Source organism: Copadichromis virginalis, linkage group LG7 (genome assembly GCF_057382275.1).
Source record: "Copadichromis virginalis isolate Kocher_CV1m ecotype Utaka linkage group LG7, C_Virginalis_male_GT1.1, whole genome shotgun sequence".
Classification (NCBI taxonomy): Eukaryota; Metazoa; Chordata; class Actinopteri; order Cichliformes; family Cichlidae; genus Copadichromis; species Copadichromis virginalis.
The window spans coordinates 66,018,568-66,040,790 of NC_140624.1; the positions used below are offsets into that span (position 1 = coordinate 66,018,568).

Below are 22,223 nucleotides of genomic sequence, written 5' to 3' on the forward strand. Positions count from 1 at the left end.
GCAAAAGTTTTTCTTCACAGTCGTCTAAATTGCTTTTCATAAGTTCCTCACATTCTTCTTTCAAAAGTTTTTCTCTTTTCCTATGTTCTGCTAATTCTTCCTCGCGGCGTATATATTGATTTTCCTGGTCCTGTTCAAGGAGATGGCTAAGATTCGTTGCATCTGATTCAGGTTTTTTGTCACTTTCTTTTAAGCTGGTTAGATCAGAATGTTGACGTTGTGTGCGTGCAGCTGCTACAGCGACTATTAATTTGGTCTCATCTTCGTAAGGGGGTGGGGCCGTAGGCAGAACGGCTGGACATGCAAGACTAGCTTTTCCTGTGGTAGATTTATTTTCTATGCTAGAGCCTGCACTAGTTTTATTTGATGTTAAAGCATCTATACCTGGTTCCGGTCCCTTTTTCCATAGTGGTAATATTCGATGTATCACGTCACGACATTCTATCATATATTTTCTACAGGATTTTTTAAGCAGACTACTTATCGCAAATGATATTCAACATTTTCTACTGACCTGTTTTCTGGCGATAATCGTTCGGGATAGGGCTCCGGAAATAAATTAGAATGCATTGAACTTACAGTTCTTAAGTTGTAGACAAAGTCAGTCACGTAAGCACTTCCACATGTTCTGGATACGTAATCATGAAAGTCTTCACCGATTCACGGACGTGGATTACACGTGACCGGAAGTGGGAGTCGTACTGAGCCGTTATTTGTGACTTTATATTTTATTTTATTTTGTTTTGCAGTTAATTTCGATTTTTTTTTTCGGACCTGTCTGAGGTCTTTGAATTATTCTGACCCATGTTCAGTGATTTCCAGAGGGGTTTACACGCTTGAAGGATTTATGTTAGTATTTTTGCTGAGGCAAAGTTGAGGTTACTTTCGATTTTATTGCTAGCAATTTTCGTTTTCAAAACAACAGGCAACCTCCTGTATCTCTCTGCTTTTAATTTACTTTAATCGGGGCTAAGGAAGTCGTCAGTGTACCCCATTTATCTGGGCCACTAAGGAAAACTTCGTCAGTATATCCCGTTTCTCTATGAATCACTGAGAAAGGTATAATACAGTCTTATAAATAAAAAAAAGACACGTATTTACCTTCGTCAGCAAATCCCACTTCTGACACCAAATTGAAAGAAATCTCCGTCCCGGGTTTCTCCGTGGATCGGGTTTCCTCCGAGGCGTGAGCACCTATCAGCAGAGATTGTCCATAACCTATAGAACTCAAAGAAATATTCTCAAGTAACAGTCAAATATGCCATTCAGTGTGTTAGTTACGACGTCGGGAGCAACTGGGAGAACAAAACGACACAGAAACTGTACGGTTTATTCGTACAAAGGTTTATTCATCTTACAACAGTATATATAGAGGAAAAAGGTTCGTGTGTCAACAGATTCTCAGTTCAAACCGGTACAGACCAAATAAGGGAACGTCTTCCTGCCTTGTGAGCAAAGAAGTATCCTTTGTGTAGTTTATCAGTTCAGCTACAATTTATGATTATCCCAGCAAAATACACTCCTAGACATAGAATACAGAGTTCTTTCATTAGTGAATTCTGAAACGAACCACCTGGCCTTTAACAAGCTCCTTTCTAAGAGATAAGGAAGGGAGGATGGGAGTAAGGAAGTGATCTCTGTGGTGTTTTCAACCTTGAGGTACCATCCTGTGATTCTTACACATTAATTCTTAGGTTACAGAGAAAGAGAAAAACAACTAGTAAATGGGCCTTATTGAGTAACAGTTTTCCTGTATAATATCACTATAAAACAATATCCTGTTAATGCTACCATGGTATCAAAATATCACAACATTTACTAGCTTTTTTTTAATATGCAGTGTTGGGCAAGTTACTTTAAGTAATTAATTATAGTTACTTCTTCAAAAAGTAACTGAGTTAGTAACTGAGTTACAAGATTCTAAAAGTAATTAATTACTTGAAAAGTAACTATTGCCTTACTGGGCCTGGACCCCAGAGGGTTAAACATTTTTTTAACCCTCTGGGGTCCAGGGTATAATTGGACATTTTTAACTACTTTTGATGTTTCCTCTACATTTCACCTTTAAAAACTATTTTTGTTTGGTATCATTGTTTTCAGCACGACCTCACGTGTCTGAATTTATAGTTATGTTTTCATTTTGACATACTGTATTAACAAAAAACATAAAATGTGAGTAGAAAAAGTTTTTTTAATTTAATTTAATTTTTTGCAGTGCATTTACAATGACTGAAATTTACAATGGATAACATTTTCGTTTCTCCTTCAAGTATCAGATAAAATGTTACACATTTATGGTTCATAATACAAGTGCACAAATCAATGCCTGAGAACCTTAATCGAATGAACAATTTTTGTAAAGAAAAGAGAGTCAAAATGTGTCAATAATAATCTGACTGACTGATAAAGTTTCTCAAAAAGATTATACACGTGTCTCTACAATTTACTGAATCATAGAGTACACTGCACTTAATTTTTCACATTGATTATATATTTTGTTAAATAAGTGACATGATGAAATATGTCATGTTTTCATCTGAGTTTGTATTTAAATAATTTTCTTTTAAGGTTCCAATGATTTTTGTTAATATTTGCTAATATGCAAAACCCTAAATTTGAAATAGTGTTTACTTTCTCATTTACATTACATAGTTTCTGCAACACCAAAACCCTAAATTTGAATTCAGTTCAGTTTTATTTATATAGCACTAAGTCACAACAACACTTCCCTCAAGGCATTTTATATTGTAAAAACCCTATAATAATATAAAAAAACAGAGAAAACCCAACAATCATATCACTCCAATGAGCAAGTGATTTGACGACAGTGGTAAGGAAAAACTCCTTTTTAACAGGAAGGAACCTCCAGCAGAACCAGGACAGGAGAGGGACGTCCATGTGCAGCAATGGAAGCAGATATGGAAGATAAAGTCCAAAGCAGCCCCCATGGTAGAGGAAGCATCAAGAGTTGTAGCCCCATAACAGCTAAAATATTAACGTGTACCCTCAAGCTAGGCCTAGATAGATAGATAGATGGATAGATGGATAGATAGATACATGGATAGATAGATAGATAGATAGATAGATAGATAGATAGATAGATAGATAGATAGATAGATAGATAGATAGATTTTTTTAATTTTTTACAGCATACATGACATATTTGTGATATTTGTATTGCTTGCATAAAATAGTCCTCAAACTGAACTTTAAATCATTGCTTTTTTCTAACTGTTTAACAAGCTTTAGATCAGAAGTAAACCTGGTAGGCCAGCAAGTATCCATCGTTGTACATGTAGATCTGCTTGTTGGTGGGATTGTAGCTTAGACTAGCCACTGCTTTAGCTACCTTCTCCAGTGGTATTGCTAGTGAGTTGTCTTCTTTGCCTGTGGCTGTGTCGAAGGCGTAGAACACCTCCTCCCGGTACTCATTAACGTAACGAGTCGCATACATCACACCGCACACCATGAAGGCGTTACTTACTGCCTTCTTGAACAACCTCGTTTCCCACGTCTGTGTCACGTTGAGACTCTTCACCTCGCTGTCCCAAACTAAGCGGCTGATCACGAGGTTACCATGGTTACCTATAGTGGCATAGAGAGCCCACAGTCCTGTTTCATCTGCCTCTACATCAACATCACTATTGAGCCGGCAATCGTAGTAACAATAGGGGAACTTGTTGTTGAAACCCACACCGGTGCCTGGAAGAGTCACCCGTTTGACCTCGTTGGTCTCCAGGTCATACCGGCAAATGTCTGCAGAGCGGTAGCAGTGATAATACAGAGCCTCGCCATACAGGACGGCGTTCGGACCTTCATTTGTGCTGGGATGACTGTAAGATGAAGCAAAGGTAAATTCTCTGTGGTTTGTTGAGGCCATGAGGTCTTCATAGGTTTGGTAAAGGCGCACAGTGTTGCCCCAGATGTGGCTGCTTAGCAGAGGTTGAACCCAGTAACTGTTCTTCTGCCCCTCGCTCTCTTTCTGGGCTTGTTTTCCCCACGAACCAGAGATATAGCTCTTACCATGAGGACTGACTTTAGCTGTGATAGGGTCACTGATGTTGGTGATCAGACCTCTGAGGCAGTGCCTGTCATGACCTGGAAAGGCAGAAAGATCAGGAGGTTTCTGAAGGAGATAATAAGATACAGTCAATCATTGTCACCTATCGGGATCATTTATTTATGATCCCGTGAGAGTGTCTGTTTGGCTCAAATATTATTTTCAGACAGGATCAGGGAAAATAAGCTAGTTCTTGTAGTTCTTGAGTGACACAGCTTTGTACTGGGTCTTCTCCACCATTCCTTGTGCATAGGTAGAATGAAAATACAAAGAAAGTCCAATACCCCAATCACTGAGAAATACTGTGTTCAGGAATAATTGATTATTACAAATTAATTGATAATTGTCTCTCACTGACAATCCCACACACCCACAATTTTTTCATATCATAGTGAGGACATCTAATTGACATAATGCTTTCCCCAGCCACCTAGTCTAAACCTAACCATCAAAAATAATGCCTAACCCTAACCCTGTTGTAACCCTGACACTAAAATCACATTTTGAGCCTCAAACTCGTGTGAACGGGCATTTCGTCCGCATAAGTATAGCAGCATGTTAATTTTCTGTCCTCACAAAGATATCTAAACATGTACACCACACACACACACACACACATACACACACACACACACACATACCTCTGAAGTCTTTGGGGATTGACTTGCAGGTCTCCACATTATTCTTTAGGTAGCGCAGTTTCTCCTTCACAGTCTTCATGTTAAGCGTGTCTATTGTTTGCATCTTGTTTACATGTTTATGTAGTCTATCAGCCTATCAGAAATGGATATAATATTATTCTATTGATAATTCTGTTACATCACAACAGGTCACATGTGACCTGACATAGTATAACATTAAATCTTTTCTTTCTGTTGTTTTTTGCTGCCATTTGCTATTTTAGCTCTACCTCTTTGGAGAGTTTCTGTGTCTCGGAGTTGTTAAGCTGGCTGTGGACCACATCGATGTCCACCTGTAACTGGCTGAGCTCCTGGCCCAGCTGGCGCAGGGACAGTTCTGTATACAGGCCCCTGAAATGCAGGTAGTTGTAGGGCTCCAGCCGAGCAGTAAAGTTGGAAAACTGATCCTGGATCAGTGGAAGACGTTGGCTGGAGAACGTCAGCTGCAAGAAATGCAGACAAAAAAAATCCTGTGATATTCTGATCCCAGACTGAAGTTGAAATATTATCTGGCAGACAATAACATAAAATTAATGGTAACAGGAAATCAATTCTGTGGGTATTTCAGTGTTTTTGCTTTTAAAAACTTTTTTAAAGTATTTAATATCAAATATTGAAATGGTTATGAAAAGTGATTATTTTACATTATATTATTTTACTGTGCATACTTTCTCATATCATATCAAATTTCAGTATAAGAGTATAATAAACGAGGAGGTACTTATAGAAAAGAGATTCCAAAAGGCCAATGTGGAATATAACTGAAAAATAAAACACCGTGGACCCCGGCTGTGTATTTAAATCCCAACTGATAATGTAAGTTTAACAAGACAAACAAGCCATAGGTTTTCTAGTTTTCAATATGAATCCTACAAATCTTTTTGTTGTTCAAAAATAAATCTGTTGAAGGTGGCAGAGGAATGATATGAAAATATAAACTTCAGTAACACATACATTTAAAAATTATATACCAATATATAGTATATGTGATAATAAAAAAATTATAAATAATGACGCAATAATATTGCAATTGGTACTTATGCTTAAGTAGCAGAGGTGAGTAAAATAATGCTACATGAGTTCTTACCTCTTCTTGTAGGTTATTCAGAGATCCTTCACAGGTGTGAACTTCCTCCAACACGTACTTAAACTTCTGAGCAGGGAACAGCCACATGGTGGAGTTTAGCTGGCACACACATGCATTTGCCTTCTTGTAGCCCGACACTCGCTGACTCCGGCTGTCAGCCTGATTGTGGGTACAGCAGGTTAAATCCTGAGGAACTGTTCACGGGCTACTCAAATAACTTTTTCTCCTAAAATACTATATTAAATCATTAGCTTTGAAGTGTAACTTACCGTGGATGACAGCAGTAGCAATAGAAGTATCTGCAGCATGTTTAGCTGGAAAAACTGAGACTGGACCAACAAAGATGCACACACACAAACACACACAGTGCTCCTCTGTTTTCTCTAATAAACTCACTGACAACAAACACACAGCCTGCTGGCCTGTTTCCTGTCACTGATGGGTTGCGTCACAGACTTAAAAGCAATTGGATGACACAACTAAAAGCATCAAGCTGGACTTCTGTAGGACCCCTCCCACTTCCTTCATGTATTGTTAATTTATCAGCTCTCATTTCCAAATGTTTTCATTCCTTCCTAACAGGATTATTTCCTACTTTATTAATTTTTTAAATTTTTTTTAATTATTATAGATTACTACTGGCAGATGTTATACATTTACTTTAACGTTAAAATGTTAAAACCTGTAACCAATGGAAACGGCCCTTTTAGCATATTGTAACAAATTAATCTGATTTTTACAAGGGTGAACTTAGATAAAAGTGATACACTCTTAGAAACTAAATAACAAGAGACACTTTTTAAATTCTATCACCTTTTTTATGTTAAACTATTTTTATCAGTTCTGAATAAAAAAGTAAAAAATTAAGCCCTTCTAATCTCTGTTACGTACCCTAAAAGGTAGGCATTTACATTGACATATTAATATGTAATGAAAAGTAGCAACTTCTAAACATGTACTTGCTTAGCAACGAAACCTTATACGTTATCATAAATTATCATTGGAAACTTGGAGACTGTTAAAAGAGCACAATAAATGATTTACTGTAAGATGTTGCATGCATAACACAAACCACAGAATTAAAAAAAAATCTAATTATTATTGCAGTCTGACTCAAAGTGGACACTTTCAGTTCCTGAAACTTTACCATTACAGGATCTACAACTAAGATTCAGCATGTATGTCTCAAAATAGATGCACGTATTAGTCACTGTCTGCCTTTATGTGCACTGTTAAAAAAAACATCTTAAAAAATTGGTAATATTCCAGCAGCTGGGGCGCCAAAATACTACCGTAAAATAACAGAAAATAACTTTCTCATAAAAATACAGTTATTTTCAGTAATGAAAATAGAGTTTGTTGCGCCAATTTTACTTGGGATTCTGCCTTTTCCAAGTGCTTTTAGACATTAAATTAGGAACATTTTGACGTGATCAAACAATGAAATCACCTATAAACAAGGTCAATGAATGTGGCAATAAGAATCATAATACGTAAATATACAGAAATATACAGTTAGCAGTTTGCTTAAATAATAATGATTGCATGCCCTGGGACAGACTGACAGAGGAGAGGCTGCCATATCAGCCCTTCTGGCCATTACCAGTAGGTGAAGAGTCTTGACCACGGACACAATACCGAGAGTGTCCGAGCCGGTGCTCGAATCGGCAACCTTTTGATCACAAGGCGAACTGCCAACTCTTGAGCCACGATTGCCCTAAATAGCAATGATAATAATACTTATGTGATGTAACACAAGGTTATAGGAATCATGTTATATACTTTTCCATAGCATTACATTTGAATTCAACAATTCAATCTTTCAAATAACGGACAGATATTTGTGAAATCATTAACTCAAAAGTGGATTATAGATGGCAGACAGTTGGTGTCGTAAACCCCCGCCTCTGTTCAAAGATGGTCGCTCACAGTGGACATAGATGGCTTCTTTCACTCCTCTTTCAAAACATCTGTCCTCTCTGTCCAAAATGTGAACATTGGCATCACATTACAGTGATTTAACGTTAATTTACATTTGAAATGTGAAATCACAGTCTATTTACGTAACTTTAATGATATTCTACAAGAACAGAACAAAACTGTAAAATGCACAGTAAAATACTTTTATATTAGGATTTTCCTACAGTACACCCATACCCGCGACCTTGTGGTTGTTAGTTCACATTCATTGGCCGATACCTAGCGTCATGTTATTATGTGTCCCAACATCCAATGGCATGTCACATTGTTTTCATGGCCACACCCTCACCCCAGGTGCAGAGGCCTATTTCTGTTCAGAAATGTTGTGAATACTTTGAGATTTATATTAATTGCAATTCCTACCTCTACATTTATTTTTTAAAATATATAATTAGCACAGCGTGGTCGTGCAATGTTTTATATGTTTTTTTTTGTTTTTATTCCTATTAATTATATTTTCACTTGTTACCTCTGAATTATTGAAATTACTCCTTTAATTATTGATTATTCTCATTCCTTTTTGATCATTTTATATATTTTTCCATAGTATTACATTTGAATTTAACAGATCATTCTCTCACATAACAGACAAATATTTGGGAAATTATGATACATTTCTGAATGTATTTTTACAATCGAAATATGCATATTTACAAAAAATATATTTAAAAAACAAGTAAATTGTGTTTTACTATATTTTCAGTACACTGTTACATTCTTGTCTGAAAAGATCTTAAAGGTTTATTTTGTCACACAGAAAGTAGTAATAAGAGTAATATTAAAAGTAAGGAGCTGCCACGATTGTTGGAAACTGGAATTGGCTGGGCCGCGCTATGAGTTCTGGGATAGGTTGGGCCACGAAGGATACACCCGAAATGAGGGACACATCTGTCGGCTGCATATGTAGTATCCTTCGAATTGGGACAGCCTTCGTCCCCTGGCTGTGCCTTAATCGGTCTACAAATGCAGCAGGATGCAGCCTAGGAATTGAGACACGGCGATAGCGTCGGTATGTTACGTTTTGGGAAGAGAATGTGTTGCTTTAAAATCTTTCAGTCTTTCTCCAGTTGACTCATTTCTGTTTGCTGGTTTTTGTCAATAATTATAAAAGACAACATATGAGAATGGAGACCTCAAACGTTTACCAGATATGTTTATCGATATTTCATATATAAAAAAGGAAAAACATGATAAATTTTTTCAAAACTATACAAATTGTTTTCCTCACATCCTAAATGTTATTGGGTGGTGAGTTAATCAACCCATAAAAATACATTACAATTCAAATCAGTTAAATTAAACTGAACTGTACAGGATATCACCAATTCCAGTTGTGTAGCACGAGTAACGATAACAACTGCACAATTTGAACACTTAACAGGCACAAAAACATAGCATGGATAGCAACCTCTAGAGTTAAAAATTAATTGTGAATGGTATAATTGGACATGACATGATTTTTCTTTCCGTGGTATTTTTTGCACTCATGTAGAATTTTCACTTCCTGTTCCTGAAACCTGTTACTACATCTTCCATTGAGAGAAGCTGCATATGAAATGTCCTTAAAATCCTCAAAAAAAGGTGCATGAATCAGTTGTTTGGATTATCTTTGTATATTCCACGTATTCCAAGTTTTATTATCAGATGCACAGGAATGTGCTTATTCAGTTAAGGTGTAATAGTTTTCTGCATTTTTTTATTGTTGCTTTTATTTCACTGTGTTGCAGTATCTGTAGTAACAGTGTGTTTTTCTTTTTTCCTCTTTGTGGCTATTGTTTCTTGTTTAAGTTGTTCTCTTTCTCTCTTTGTGTCGTGCTTTCTCTCGCTTTCGTTCTGTGTCTGTGATTGTCAACATTTTTTATTTCTTCTCTAGACGTTCGCACGATTCCTCACAAGTTTGATGTTGCTGCTTCAGTCAGACACAAAATTTTCTCTCTGGTCCAACATGAGGCTGTATGTGATCATTCCACTGTGTGCTCTGCTCACCGTCACCAAGCAGGTAAGAAACACTGAAGCCTCAGGTCACATAGAAATCTTTTTAAAACTTTAGTACAATTCATAATACACCACCCTTACATTTTCAGGAGCATACAGAGTGTACATGCGAGCTGAATAACTCAGAGAGAATATTCCCCCATGAAAAACTCAGAAAAGTTGAAAGCAGTACATCAGACTGCAAAAGCAACATCATCCCACAGAAGGTAAGTTACCCTGCGACTCATAGTGTCATACTGTTTGTTTGTTTAACCACTGCTGTCTCTGCAGTCTGTGGAGCTGAAGAGTCTACTGCAGGGGTTGGAGCAACGTCTTACCCAGCTGAGCAAAGATGTGCTGATCCTGGAAAAAGAGGATGACAGAGGGCTGTATGGCATTCTCAGCCTGTATCTTATAGAGAATGAAATGAATGAGATCAAGCAGCTGATTGACAAGCTCAACAGCACCACCCAGGAACACCAGATCCTCACTGCTAGCGCCACTCGCCAGGTACATTCACAACCACATGCTGCAAAACGCTGACATCACCCTGAAGTGTACATCTACTATTGTGTTTTCACTATTCGATATTATAGATGGTGTTAACAGAACAGTGACATTTAATTCTGTTAAACATATTCTGTATATTCATTGTTTTGAGTGCCCTTTTGTTGATTTGTGGAGTATCAAGCCATGTTAAGAAATACATTTTTCTCTGTTTGGCTCCACATTTGAATGTCTTCTTTCTCTCAGCTGGAGATCATGAAAACAGAAATGAAAGCGCTGGAGAAGTTCGACACCATGCAGGTGATAAAGGGACGACAAACCATCGAGGTTCTGAGGACAGACCTGGACAGTTGCAAAAAGGAAGTGAAGGCACTCACCCAGCTTCCACAGCTTCCACAGGGTGAGTTATGCCTCACTTGCGATTGTTAAGAGGTTGAAACCTCTATAGGACTAGTATGGCTCACAGTTAATACACACTTTAATTTTCCTTCAGGTACTTGTCCTCGCAGCCGGCTTGTTAGTGTTACCGGGCCAGTGTTCTACACAGAAGGAGAGTATCCTGGCTTGTATTCTTATGGAGCCTGGGGCTGTGATCCCAAACCAGAGAAAGGGAAAGAGAACTGGTATTGGTTGGTGATGATGACTTCCAACAACAGATACTCCAACTACATTCGTTTTTACTCCAGCCTGAACTCTCTCATTAGGGGGGTGAGTGCCCCAGGTAAGGAACTGCTGTGTAGTGTCAAACGTGCCAGTTGTCCCTTTGAAGTGGCCGATGACAGGATCGAATTCCTTTGAGATTTTTTAAAGACAATGAAGACCTGTTTTCCTTTAACTTGTGTTACTGAAAATAAATGAGAATGACAGTGACTGCAGAGCTTCACAAATGTTGAAGTCCGGTGATACAGATCATTAGAAAGTTAACATGCACTGAAATTTTACAACAACAACAACAAAAAAAAACTGACTAAAGTAGCATCGGGTGCAGATTCTAGCAAATATTACGTTTAAATAAACTGTGAATATTCTTTGAAATAAATTGTAAAATGTTTGCAAGAAAGAAATAACTTCACCTGCACTGGAAGACTTCCTAGGAGATATTCTAGTAAATAGTTCTCATAAGAGAATAATATAAGTCATTACCTGATAAAGTTCTATTAAAGAATGTTATGTATTGATGCTTTACTAACTGTGCATATTTTAATGTGTCATACTGTGTAGATCTAAATTGCTTATTCGTTCTCTAAAAACACAACCAATGATACTTAAATTTGAGTTTCCCCATCACACTGCTTCTTCTCCTTTCACTTCTTTTTCTGCCAGGAAATGTCTATATCCACACCTCTAACCCAACTACCAACACCATCCAGGGTCCAAATAATGTTCTGTATGGAGGGGCTTTGTATTACAACTGTTACAACCGAGATGCTGTTTGTCGTTTCAACCTCACCACCAAACACGTTACTACCTTAGAACTACACCAAGGCACTAGGTTTTTTTCCACAACTTTTTATTTGAGCTCATGAATATGAGACATAACTATGATGGAAACATTCATTTATGAATAAGAATTGCTTTTTAAGTGTAAAACATTCACTGTTGTCCTCTGTTAACCAGATATAACTCAAAGGCTAACTTCTGCCACCTTGAGGAGTGTTACCCATACACTGATCTGGATCTTGCAACAGATGAATCTGGTGTCTGGGTGGTCTTCACCACCTCCCTGGACTTTGGCAACATGATCCTGTCCAAGGTGGAGGAGGGTGAACCACCTGCACTTGGAAAGACCTGGCAAACGTCAGTGTACAAGCAGGCGGTGACCAACACCTTCATGGCCTGCGGTGTTCTCTACGCCACACGTTACGTCAACCAAGAGCTCGAGGAGATCTTTTACTCCTTCAATACCGTGACGGGGAAGGAGCGGTTCAACCTAGGCATCTTCATCAGCAAGATTTCTCCCAACATTCAAGCCCTGAACTACAGCCCTGTGGACCAGACACTACATGTCTACTCTGACTCCAACATGGTTTACTATAAAGTGATTTTTGAGTAAATTCATAAAAGATTCGATTCAAATAACTGCTCCAGTAAAATAAATATTTCTGAAGGTCAGAAAAAAGGGCTGAAAAACCTTCATATATGGGGTAACTTTTAAGGTTAATTTTCATAGTAATGGTCAGTGTTTAATAATTTGCTAATTTTATTAGTTAGTTTGCTAATTTTTTTGTTTTTGTCTTTTACTGGCTTAAGAGATTTTTTAATGACATCTTTAACTGACTTTATATAAAAGTAAAAAAAAAAATTCTAATGAGAGTCAATATTTTTGTGTTTGAGGTGACAAATACTTTTGTGTTTTTGCCCCCTAACATTCTAATGAATTACATTAAACCATTTGCTGAAATGCAATATTGCCAAATTTATCTAAGCTGTATTTGATTTAAACCAGGGGTCTCGTAACCCCAGGCTTTGAGGGCCGGTGTCCTGCAGGTTGTAGATCTCACCGTGGGTCAACACACCTGAAATAGTTCATTACCAGGCCTCTGGAGAACTTCAAGACATGCTGAGGAGGTAATTTAGCCATTTAAATCAGCTTTGTTGGATCAAGGACACATCTAAAATCTGAGTTGTGAAGTCCGAGACCCCTGCTTTAAACTACTTATTTTGTTACAGCTGTTACAAAATGAATAACTGATCCTTTACCCTCTAAAGTCTAAATCATGTTTGGCGCTGACCACAACAATGGCCCCAAGGCCTAAGAAAAGAGCACTTCTTTGGAAAACATGTTATGAGCTGTGCAGTAGATGTTAGTTTAAATGACCATTTGTGTTGTCCTCTAATTGCCAAGACCTAAGTGAACTACTTTTGAACCAGAACACAAATTAAATCTTCTAATGCACATCTGTACAGCAAATTAATCAAGTTTAACATTTCCAATTCAAAATGAAAATATGAACAAAGCATATTGATTATCAAGTCTAAGCATAACTAAGTTTAAGCCCATTCTTTTCTTTTAGTGCTTATATTCCACTAAAGTATATCAGTGACCAACTCAGACTTCATTTGAAAATCTAAAAGAAACCTTTTAATTTCTAAAAATGTGTTTGCAATACTTTAAAACATAATCAAACTCTGTGCTAAAGGTATTACCGGAAACTTGGTGTATGTAAAGCAGTTAAAGAGCTTAGAACACAATAAATTCAACCATTGCTAAGACATTGCATGCATAACACAAACCACAATATAAAAATAAAAAATTATTATTGCAGTCTGAGTGCAAAGTGGGCACTTTCTGTTCCTAAAACTTCACTGTTACAGGATCTACAACAAAAATTCTGCATGTAAATGCAGAATTTACATGCAGAAGGGTACATATTAGTCACCGTCTGCGTTTATGCAGGGTCTTATTGCATCATCCAGCCACAGCACTGAGTTATGAATGCTTATTGACTAGCAGACTGTAATAGTGTTAACAGAGTGTTATTACAACAGGTTTAGACTGCTGCCTGTACACAAAACTTTATCTCTGGTGTTTATTCAATAAATAAAGGTTTAAGAGATGTCTGTATCAAAACAGACAATTATCTTTGTGTTGTCAGATAGACTGTACTTGGTTCTTGACATCCACTGCCTAACATTACTGTTGCTATGTTTGCTTAACCTTGTGTTTATCTGATGTCTTTAATATGGTGGCAAAAAATAGATGGACTGCTTCCAGTTGGAGACCTCAGTCTTGTATAAGTGACAATTTCAAATGGCCGTGAAATACCCATCTTGGAATCTGGATTCATGTTCTTTGTCCACTCTTGTTTGATTCATTTCATTGTGGTTTTCCACCTGTTGTCTTTGTGGTCTCTAGTTTTTGTCAGAGAAGTCGGGAGCTGTGTCTAGCACCTGAGAGCTGTCTTTATCATACTCCACAGAATAAAACTGTGGTATGAACACATTTTTAATTTCTTTAGTAAATTCATGACAGCTTCCTTTGATACATTTTTTAGGGAAGGTCCAAATCACATATGTTACATCATAAATTGTCTACAGCATATTGTGAAAAAGTCCTGGTGTTAAACTGACCTGCCTGCAGTTTGTAATATTATTCAACACGTTCTCATCTCAACACGTAACATACCACAATTTGTCATAGTCGTCGGCATGAGAGCAGGTTGAATCTATAAATGTGTTTTATGTGTGACATGAAGATCAAATCTGTTCACTTTCAGATCCTGAATCACTTTGGAAAGCACTATGTGTATGGTTAAGGTTAGGGTTAGGGCTGGAATGGATGGCTGGGGCCTGTGCTTCAAGTGTGTCTTACCACTGTGTCTTAAGTGGCTTTCTGTTCAGAGTGTTTCATAAGGACAGAGGGGTACCTTTTACGTTACTATGAGACGCTTAGGGGAGTGACAAATGTTATGTGTTGGGAAAATTAAATAGATAAAAATAATAAAATAATTTACATTTCTTGAATTTCTTGGACAAATATGTATTGCTGATCCCAGTCTGGTATAGTCTGAGGCATAAATAAATTATGCATTATTTTAGCACAGACTGCTCACGTGATACGGTTAAAAGAGCTTAGCGTGCACCAAAACGAGGTAGTGGCTAACACACTGCACGAATAATAAAGACCAGAACGAAATATAAAATTCAAATGGTGCAATTGGACACATTGTGATTTTAGTCTCTGGCTATTTTACGACTTGTCTCATTTTCAAGTCACCGCAGGTTTAGCTGTGACTCATATACATTATAAAACAAAAAATGTTCCCAGCATAAACTTTACTGTATGTAGCAAATACAGTAAAATTATAGTAAGTAAATATATTGTATAAAGTTTATTTTGTATTATGTTTTTTGTTGTGTGTTCTAATAGTGTTTAAGAGTGCATTTGAGCAAACTGTTGCAAAGACTCCGATTGCACTGACAGTTTTAAATCTGCAAAGAAACTTGTTGATGCAGTGGGTTTGCTAAAATATGTGCATGTCAGTAAACACAGAAAAATCATATCTTGAAGAATGCAGTGTTGTGTTTCGTAAGTCATTACTGCCATTGGCTCTGAGAATCCATATTGATTAAATTCGTAGATGATTAAATGTCCTGTGCTGAACAGCAGTGAAAAGGGGAAAACAACTTCAAAAAGTTTTTGTAATTAACAAAAAATGTCATGAAAAACAGTGACAAATGTCACTGAGATGCATGATGCATGAAATACAAACACACCCACATCCACTTCCTCACATACGGAGGTTAGCGGGAATGTTCACAAGCTGCTGCAGCAGTTTACAGATGGTTTTGTTCAGCTCTGCTCTCTGTGATTCACCATGAAGCTGTACGTGATCATTTCACTGTGGGCTCTGCTCACATTCACCCATCAGGTAAGAAATACTGAAGACTTCCTTTAAATGATAAAATATCCATTTTGAATGAAGTGACAAATACCAAATACCACTAAATGCTGCTGCTTATTTCACTTAAAAATACATTTAAATTTCAGGCTCCTCCACGAGAAAAGTGTGCATGCGAGCTGAATAACTCAGAGAAGGCATTCCCTCATGAAAAACTCAGGATAGTTGAAACCAACGTATCAGACTGCAACAGCAACATCACCCCACGGAAGGTAACTAGTCTTTTAAAGCTCTCATGCTGTGTGTCTCCATTCCTGCTTAATCACTGCTGCCTCTGCAGACTGTGGAGCTGGAGAGTCTGCTGCTGGGGTTGGAGCGTCGTCTTTCCCAGCTGAACAAAGACGTGCAGATCCTGGAGAAGGAGGATGACGGAGAGCTGTATGGAGTTCTCAGCTTGTATGTTATAGAGAATGAAATGACTGAGATCAAGCAGCTGATTGACAAGCTCAACAGCACCACCCAGCAACACCAGATCCTCACTGCTAACGCCACTGAACAGGTAGATTCACAACCACATGCTGCAAAACACTGACATCACTCTAAAGAGTATATTTACTATTGTTTTTACACTGTCTTGTAAAATCATCATCACAGTTATGTTAGGTTATGTTATGGAAACAAAAAAGTCTTGAAATTAGGTCAAAAGAGCATTTTGAAAAGTATTTGATATTGATAAGTGTGTTGTATTCATTTTTCTATTTCGCTTGATCTTTTAACATCTGCTGTCTCCAAGCTGGATAACCTGAAAGCAGAGATGCAAGAGCTGGAGAGGTTTGACACCATGCAGGTGATAAAGGGACAGCAAGTCAACTCTGCTCTGAAGGCAGATCTATTCAAGTGCAACAAAAAAATGAACACTACCGTCACACCAACCGAGCCCCCACAGGGTGAGTCTAACAACCAGGTGGGGTTGGGGGTTGGATGGCTGCTACTGAGGCCCTGAAGGGGTTAATAAACCGTTTTACAGAAGACCAAACATGAACTAAACTGAGCTCAATACAATGAAACTAAAAACCATCAAACAAAGACGAGTTATGAAGGCATTACCAAACTATTTGAAGGCCATTATTGTATAATGTGAAGTATTATTGGCATTTGGTCAACATTTGCCTTATTTACCAAAAACGTATTAAGTACTTTCCAGGATCCTTACTTGTCAGAATCTATTATACATGTAAATGTGTTAATAATGTCTGTTTAAACCTTTTCCAGTGATTATCTTGATGTTGGCTTGAAAATAAATATCTCCCTCTACTGTTACTGCAGCTTATTGCAACTTCTGCATGTGTGTACATTTCACATTTTGGAGAGGCAAAGCATGAAATGAACCGGCGTGTCTACTCCATGCTTCGTTGTGATATCGGGTTGCCTCGGTATACAAAGTATTCTAGAGACAAGTAGGAGGCCATTTGTCTGACAGCTGGTTGTACTATGCACTGCATCCATAAAAGTAGCAGCAGAAAGAACAACTGTTACACACTTCTCCCCTCAGGTACCTGTCCACGCAGCCGGCTTCTTAATGTCACTGGACCAAGGGTCTACACAGCAGGAGAATATCCTGGCTCGTACGCTTACGGAGCCTGGGGTCGTGATCCCAGACCAGAGGAAGGCAAAGAAAGCTGGTACTGGCTGGTCATGTTGACTTCCAGTAATATATATGCCCACTATGTTCGTCTTTACAGCAGTCTGAGTTCTCTCATCATTGGAGTGAGCGTCCCAGGTAAGGAACTGTTCTCTTCTTGTGGTTAATTGTCAGAGGTACAATTTATGTAACAAAGCATTTTGGGTTTTATTGCAATCACTTTGAAGTGGTTTGTTGATTTTATGTAAAAAAATCATTCACCCTGCAGGTTTACCAGATTTTGTGGTAAAACTTGAAGGAAAGCATAGAGAATATAAAGTTTATTCGGCATATCCACAATACCTAACTATTTGAGGCATTCAGCTCAACAGTTGTGCAGATCTTTACAAAGATTAATGTGCACTTTAATTTGTAAATGAAGACTGAGAGAGACTGATAAGCATTTGGTGGACTAGCAACTACTGTACTTGTTGGCGCAGGATAGTATCTTTCTTTTTCACCAATGAGTGCTGGTCCTGCACACGTGCATAGTCAGCTCTGCCTTGGTTCCTTCTGAGACCTACATTTAGAAAGTCCTTATGAACAATTTTTTGCAGTTCTTTTTTATTAATGACACATTTTTTTACATACTAGAAATTGTTAAACTATTTTCTCACATTTATTCTTCCATATCGTTTGTCTTCTTCTTTTTCAGGTAACGTCCAGATCCACTCTTCAAACCCAACTACCAACACCATCCAGGGTCCAAATAATGTTCTGTATGGAGGGGCTTTGTACTACAACTGTTACAACCAAGATTATGTTTGTCGATTCAATCTCACCACTAAAAGTGTCACAACCTTACAACTACCAAAAGGCACCAGGTTTGTCTTGGACCTCATTACTGGATGAAATGCTGAATAACTATGACAGAAACTTTCACTGCTATCCTCTGTTAACCAGGTACAACTCAAAAGGTAACTTCTGCCATCTTGAGGAATGCTACCCATACACTGACCTGGACCTGGCAACAGATGAGTCTGGTGTCTGGGTGGTCTACACCACCACCCAGGACTTTGGCAATTTGGTTCTCTCCAAGCTAGAGGAGGGTGAAACACCGGTGCTTGGAAAAACCTGGCGCACTTCAATCTACAAGCGGGCAGTGACCAACACCTTCATGGCGTGTGGCGTTCTCTATGCAACACGTTACATTAACAAGGAGGTCGAGGAGATCTTTTACTCATTCAACACCGTGACGGGACAGGAGAAGTTCAACATTGGCATCTTCATGAACAAGATGTCTACCAACATTCAAAGCCTAAATTACAGCCCTGTGGACCAGATGCTGCATGCTTACTGTGACTCCAACATGGTTTCCTACAAGGTGTTGTTTGGGTAAATTGTTATGTTGATGCTTAAAGCCAATTTTCACATAAATGAAATAAACATTAAAACCTCCCTACTTCCTCCTTGTGATATTTGCCATTTAGGTAAATGGCCTGTATTTGTATAGCGCTTTACACTACACACAGTCATCCACCCATTCACACACACATTCACACACAGGTGATGGCAAGCTACTTTGTAGCCACAGCTGCCCTGGGACGCACTGACAGAGGCGAGGCTGCAGGAAACTGGCGCCACCGGGCCCTCTGACCACCACCAGTAGGCAACAGGTGAAATGTCTTGCCCTAGGACACAATGACCGAGACTGTCAGAGCTGGGGCTCGAACCAGCAACCTTCCAATTACAAGACAAACTGCCAACTCTTGAGCCATGATCACATTTAGGTGGCTGATTCTACAGGAGATATCTGCGAAGCTTTCTCCGATGCATTTACAGTTAAATTTAATTTGTGCAACATTTTAAATTCTCCTTCAAGCATCATAGAAAATCTTCCACATTTTAAAGCTCACAATTTAAGTGCAGACCACTGAAAGTGGAAGAGCTCTTGCAAAGAAGTTGCAGTCTTTGCATCAACCGTAAACTCCTCTGTACACCAAAGTATTCTGGAGTTAATAGTGAATCCAATTGTCTGACAGCTGGTGCCCAAATGGGGTCATTCAATGGGAAAATGATGCCACACAGCAGCAAATCTACAACTGAATTATTAAAAAAGCAAAGAAAAAATCAGGGTGTTGCAATGGCACAGTCAGTCCAGCTCTCAACCCAGCTGAGATCCCGTGAGAGCTGTGCATCATAAAAACCTCCATAGCTTAATGAACCAAAGCAATGTTGTAAAGGAGACAAAATTCCTCCATAATGATTTCAGAGACCAGTAAAGTCATACAGAAAGATTACTGCAAGTTATTGCAAGATGGTTCTACAGATTATAAAATTATGGGCTTTATATCTTTTTACACACTGCTTCTACATTTGGCTTAGTTTTTCTTAAATAAATTATATGTCATGTGTTGTTGTTCATCTGAGGTTGTATTTAAATTATTTCCCGGTAAGGAGCAGATGGTTTTGTTATTATTATTTTCTGACATACGAAACCCTGGAATTGCAATAGGGTTTATGTAGCTACCGCAAGGATTGACGTAAGCACCATGTAGAGTTATTAAACAGGGTTTATTCTGGTCTTGACAACCCGTGAGAACTGCTCACGTTCGAAACAATTAAAAAAAACATCACATCAGAATGCATTCTTGTGCTTTGTTTCAATCAATCAAAAGTCATTAATCACAGAAACAAACATTTCAAATACACAAACCTCGTGAGTTGGCATCCAGGAGGGGGTAACTAGCCTTTTATGGCCTTAATATATTCTTTTCTATCTTTTTTCTCACTTATTTCTTGTCTTTATCTAACTCTGAACATTACTTTATTCATATGTGGAGCTAACCGAGAGCTGCAGCGTCCAGACACTAGCTGTGTCCCAAAACGTCGGCTGCATCCTTCGGAGGACCCAGCCTTCGCAGTCTACGTGGGCCAGGTCCTTCGAAGACCGAGAAGGCCGGAAGTGCGAGACTGTGAAATGAAACAGACGTCTCCGAAAACGTCGGCACACTTTTGCAAATATGCGATGTCTTGATAAACTAAGCAGATATTTGTAATTTACACAGCTACTTTCTCACCTGAACATATGCTAAAAGTTTATTTTGTGACCCAGAAAGATTAATAAGACTACTTTTAAAACTCAGTAGCGGCCGCCATTGTTGGCAACAGAAATTTGGCTGGGCCGCGCTATGATTTCTGGGATATGGTGGGCCACGAAGGACACACCCAACCCATCCTTCAAATTTGGGGAAATGAAGGACGCATTTGTCGGCCGCATTTGAAGGAGTCGACGAATTGGGACAGCCTTCGACGCCTGGCTGTGACGTAATCGGCCTTCAAATGCGGCCTCCGAAGGATGCAGCCAACGTTTTGGGACACAGCTACTATGTGCGCTAGCAAAAAGGTCACTGGGTGGAGACCCAAACTGCAAAGAACTGTACCCTCCATAGTTCACCACCAGATGGTACAAAAGAGCAAAATCTGGACATAAAGCTCAACAAACCATCATATGCAAAAGACCGTTACAATTTACTCTCTCTTTCCCATGACTACATTCGGAGTTGCTGCAGCACCATAACCCTTTCCTATGTCTAATATAAAAAGGAGAAACAATAAGTGAGGCACAAAAGTAGCAACTATGACCTGTGAATACTAGATGACTACTACATGAATGTTCTGTTGAAGTGTGGCTTGAACTTATGAAATGGACACATGAAGTTTTTTTGGTAAGTACATTTTCTTATCCTCTAAGGTCTGTGTCATCACTAGTGACACTAGCACTCACCCACCCTCACAAAACAAAACAAAAAAACGATTAAGTATTATAAAACTGGGATGACGAGGTCAATAAGACGATGTTAAGAAACAAAAGGATGATGCTAAGGGTGCCAGGGGGTCAAGGAGTCACATGGGAGGGTGTGAGTTTGTTATGTGAGTGTGTTCATGGAATCCCAGCATAATGTCACCATCTACAGGTGGCTTCTTAGGAACAATGACACTTCTGCAAATGTCACCTGACAATCGTGTTTCCACAGCAGAAATAGTATAGCAGTAAGAGCACAGAGGCCTTATGTGCATTTCTTAAAAATGAAAGGAAGACGCTATAAGGGGAAAGGAAAACAGCATCCAGTGCACCAGCGAAGGGTCTGAGAGTCGGTCCTAATGGTATGGCATGAAAATAGTGCCTAGCCTATAGTGGTCTTGAAAACTCTCTATAAATATGCCTACCGGACCATAGTTGACCCACCACCAAACCGGTCATGCTGAACAATGTTACAGGCAGCATAACATTCTCCACGGCTTCTCCAGACCTTTTCACATTTGTTATATGTGCTCAGGGTGAACATGCAGGGCCCCTATGGTGGACCATGGTGCAGGGCAGTGATCACAGGGCCTACCAGAGGATGTCAGCCTGTTCTAAATGTTCTAAAAATTGTGCTTATTTCAGAGGAATGACCAAATTTCTTATTCAAATATTATGATCTTATAAATGAAGGAGCCCTATCATCTTTACCTAAAGCTCCATATTATCATTATCATTATCAAGTCTATCTTTTCACGAGTCTCAGGTCTAAATAAGGTTGCTTTTTTTTGTTTGTTTTATACTGCACCTTGATTCAGATCATTTATGCCAATTTTCTACTGACTGTCTACACAACTTAAGGTTTTGAAGAGCACATACATGAGACATCTGCCCGTTTGCCATCTCCAATCATACATAGTGGTAGTTGAAAAGAAGCAGAAAACAACAGTTGAGGTGTATATAGCAATCCCACAGGACAACAACATGAGAGAAAAAAAGGAGCATGGGAAAAATGAGAATTACGAGAGGCTGAAGGAACAACAGGAACAGATGTGAAAGGTAAAGTCCAAAATGGTCCCATTGGTAGTAGGAACATTATGAGCTGTAACTCTTAAACTAGAAGAATGGCTCTACAGCACTGTAGGTCTCTGTCCAGAGTGCACTCCT

General features: G+C 38.6%; 3 protein-coding genes across 3 annotated transcripts; 2 read left to right on the forward strand and 1 right to left on the reverse strand.

Moving 5' to 3' along the window:
• Positions 1–2,028: 2,028 nt before the first annotated feature.
• On the reverse strand, positions 2,029–6,225 carry LOC146706612 (olfactomedin-like). Its single transcript, XM_085464815.1, has 5 exons — positions 6,097–6,225; positions 5,828–5,986; positions 4,971–5,183; positions 4,702–4,834; positions 2,029–4,098 (listed from the first exon to the last, which is right to left on the reverse strand). The coding sequence occupies exons 1-5, from the start codon at positions 6,133–6,135 to the stop codon at positions 3,251–3,253; spliced, it is 1,392 nt and encodes a 463-aa protein (XP_085320941.1). The 5' UTR covers positions 6,136–6,225; the 3' UTR covers positions 2,029–3,250.
• Positions 3,711–12,535, forward strand: LOC146706613 (olfactomedin-4-like). Its single transcript, XM_085464814.1, has 8 exons — positions 3,711–3,851; positions 9,681–9,806; positions 9,892–10,008; positions 10,073–10,291; positions 10,535–10,688; positions 10,782–11,009; positions 11,612–11,780; positions 11,906–12,535. The coding sequence occupies exons 2-8, from the start codon at positions 9,708–9,710 to the stop codon at positions 12,339–12,341; spliced, it is 1,422 nt and encodes a 473-aa protein (XP_085320940.1). The 5' UTR covers positions 3,711–3,851; positions 9,681–9,707; the 3' UTR covers positions 12,342–12,535.
• Positions 12,536–15,542: 3,007 nt separating this feature from the next.
• Positions 15,543–18,705, forward strand: LOC146706614 (olfactomedin-4-like). The gene is made up of 7 exons (XM_085465282.1): positions 15,543–15,660; positions 15,780–15,902; positions 15,971–16,189; positions 16,424–16,577; positions 17,183–17,410; positions 17,967–18,135; positions 18,215–18,705. The coding sequence occupies exons 1-7, from the start codon at positions 15,607–15,609 to the stop codon at positions 18,648–18,650; spliced, it is 1,383 nt and encodes a 460-aa protein (XP_085321408.1). The 5' UTR covers positions 15,543–15,606; the 3' UTR covers positions 18,651–18,705.
• The last annotated feature ends 3,518 nt before the right edge of the window (positions 18,706–22,223 follow it).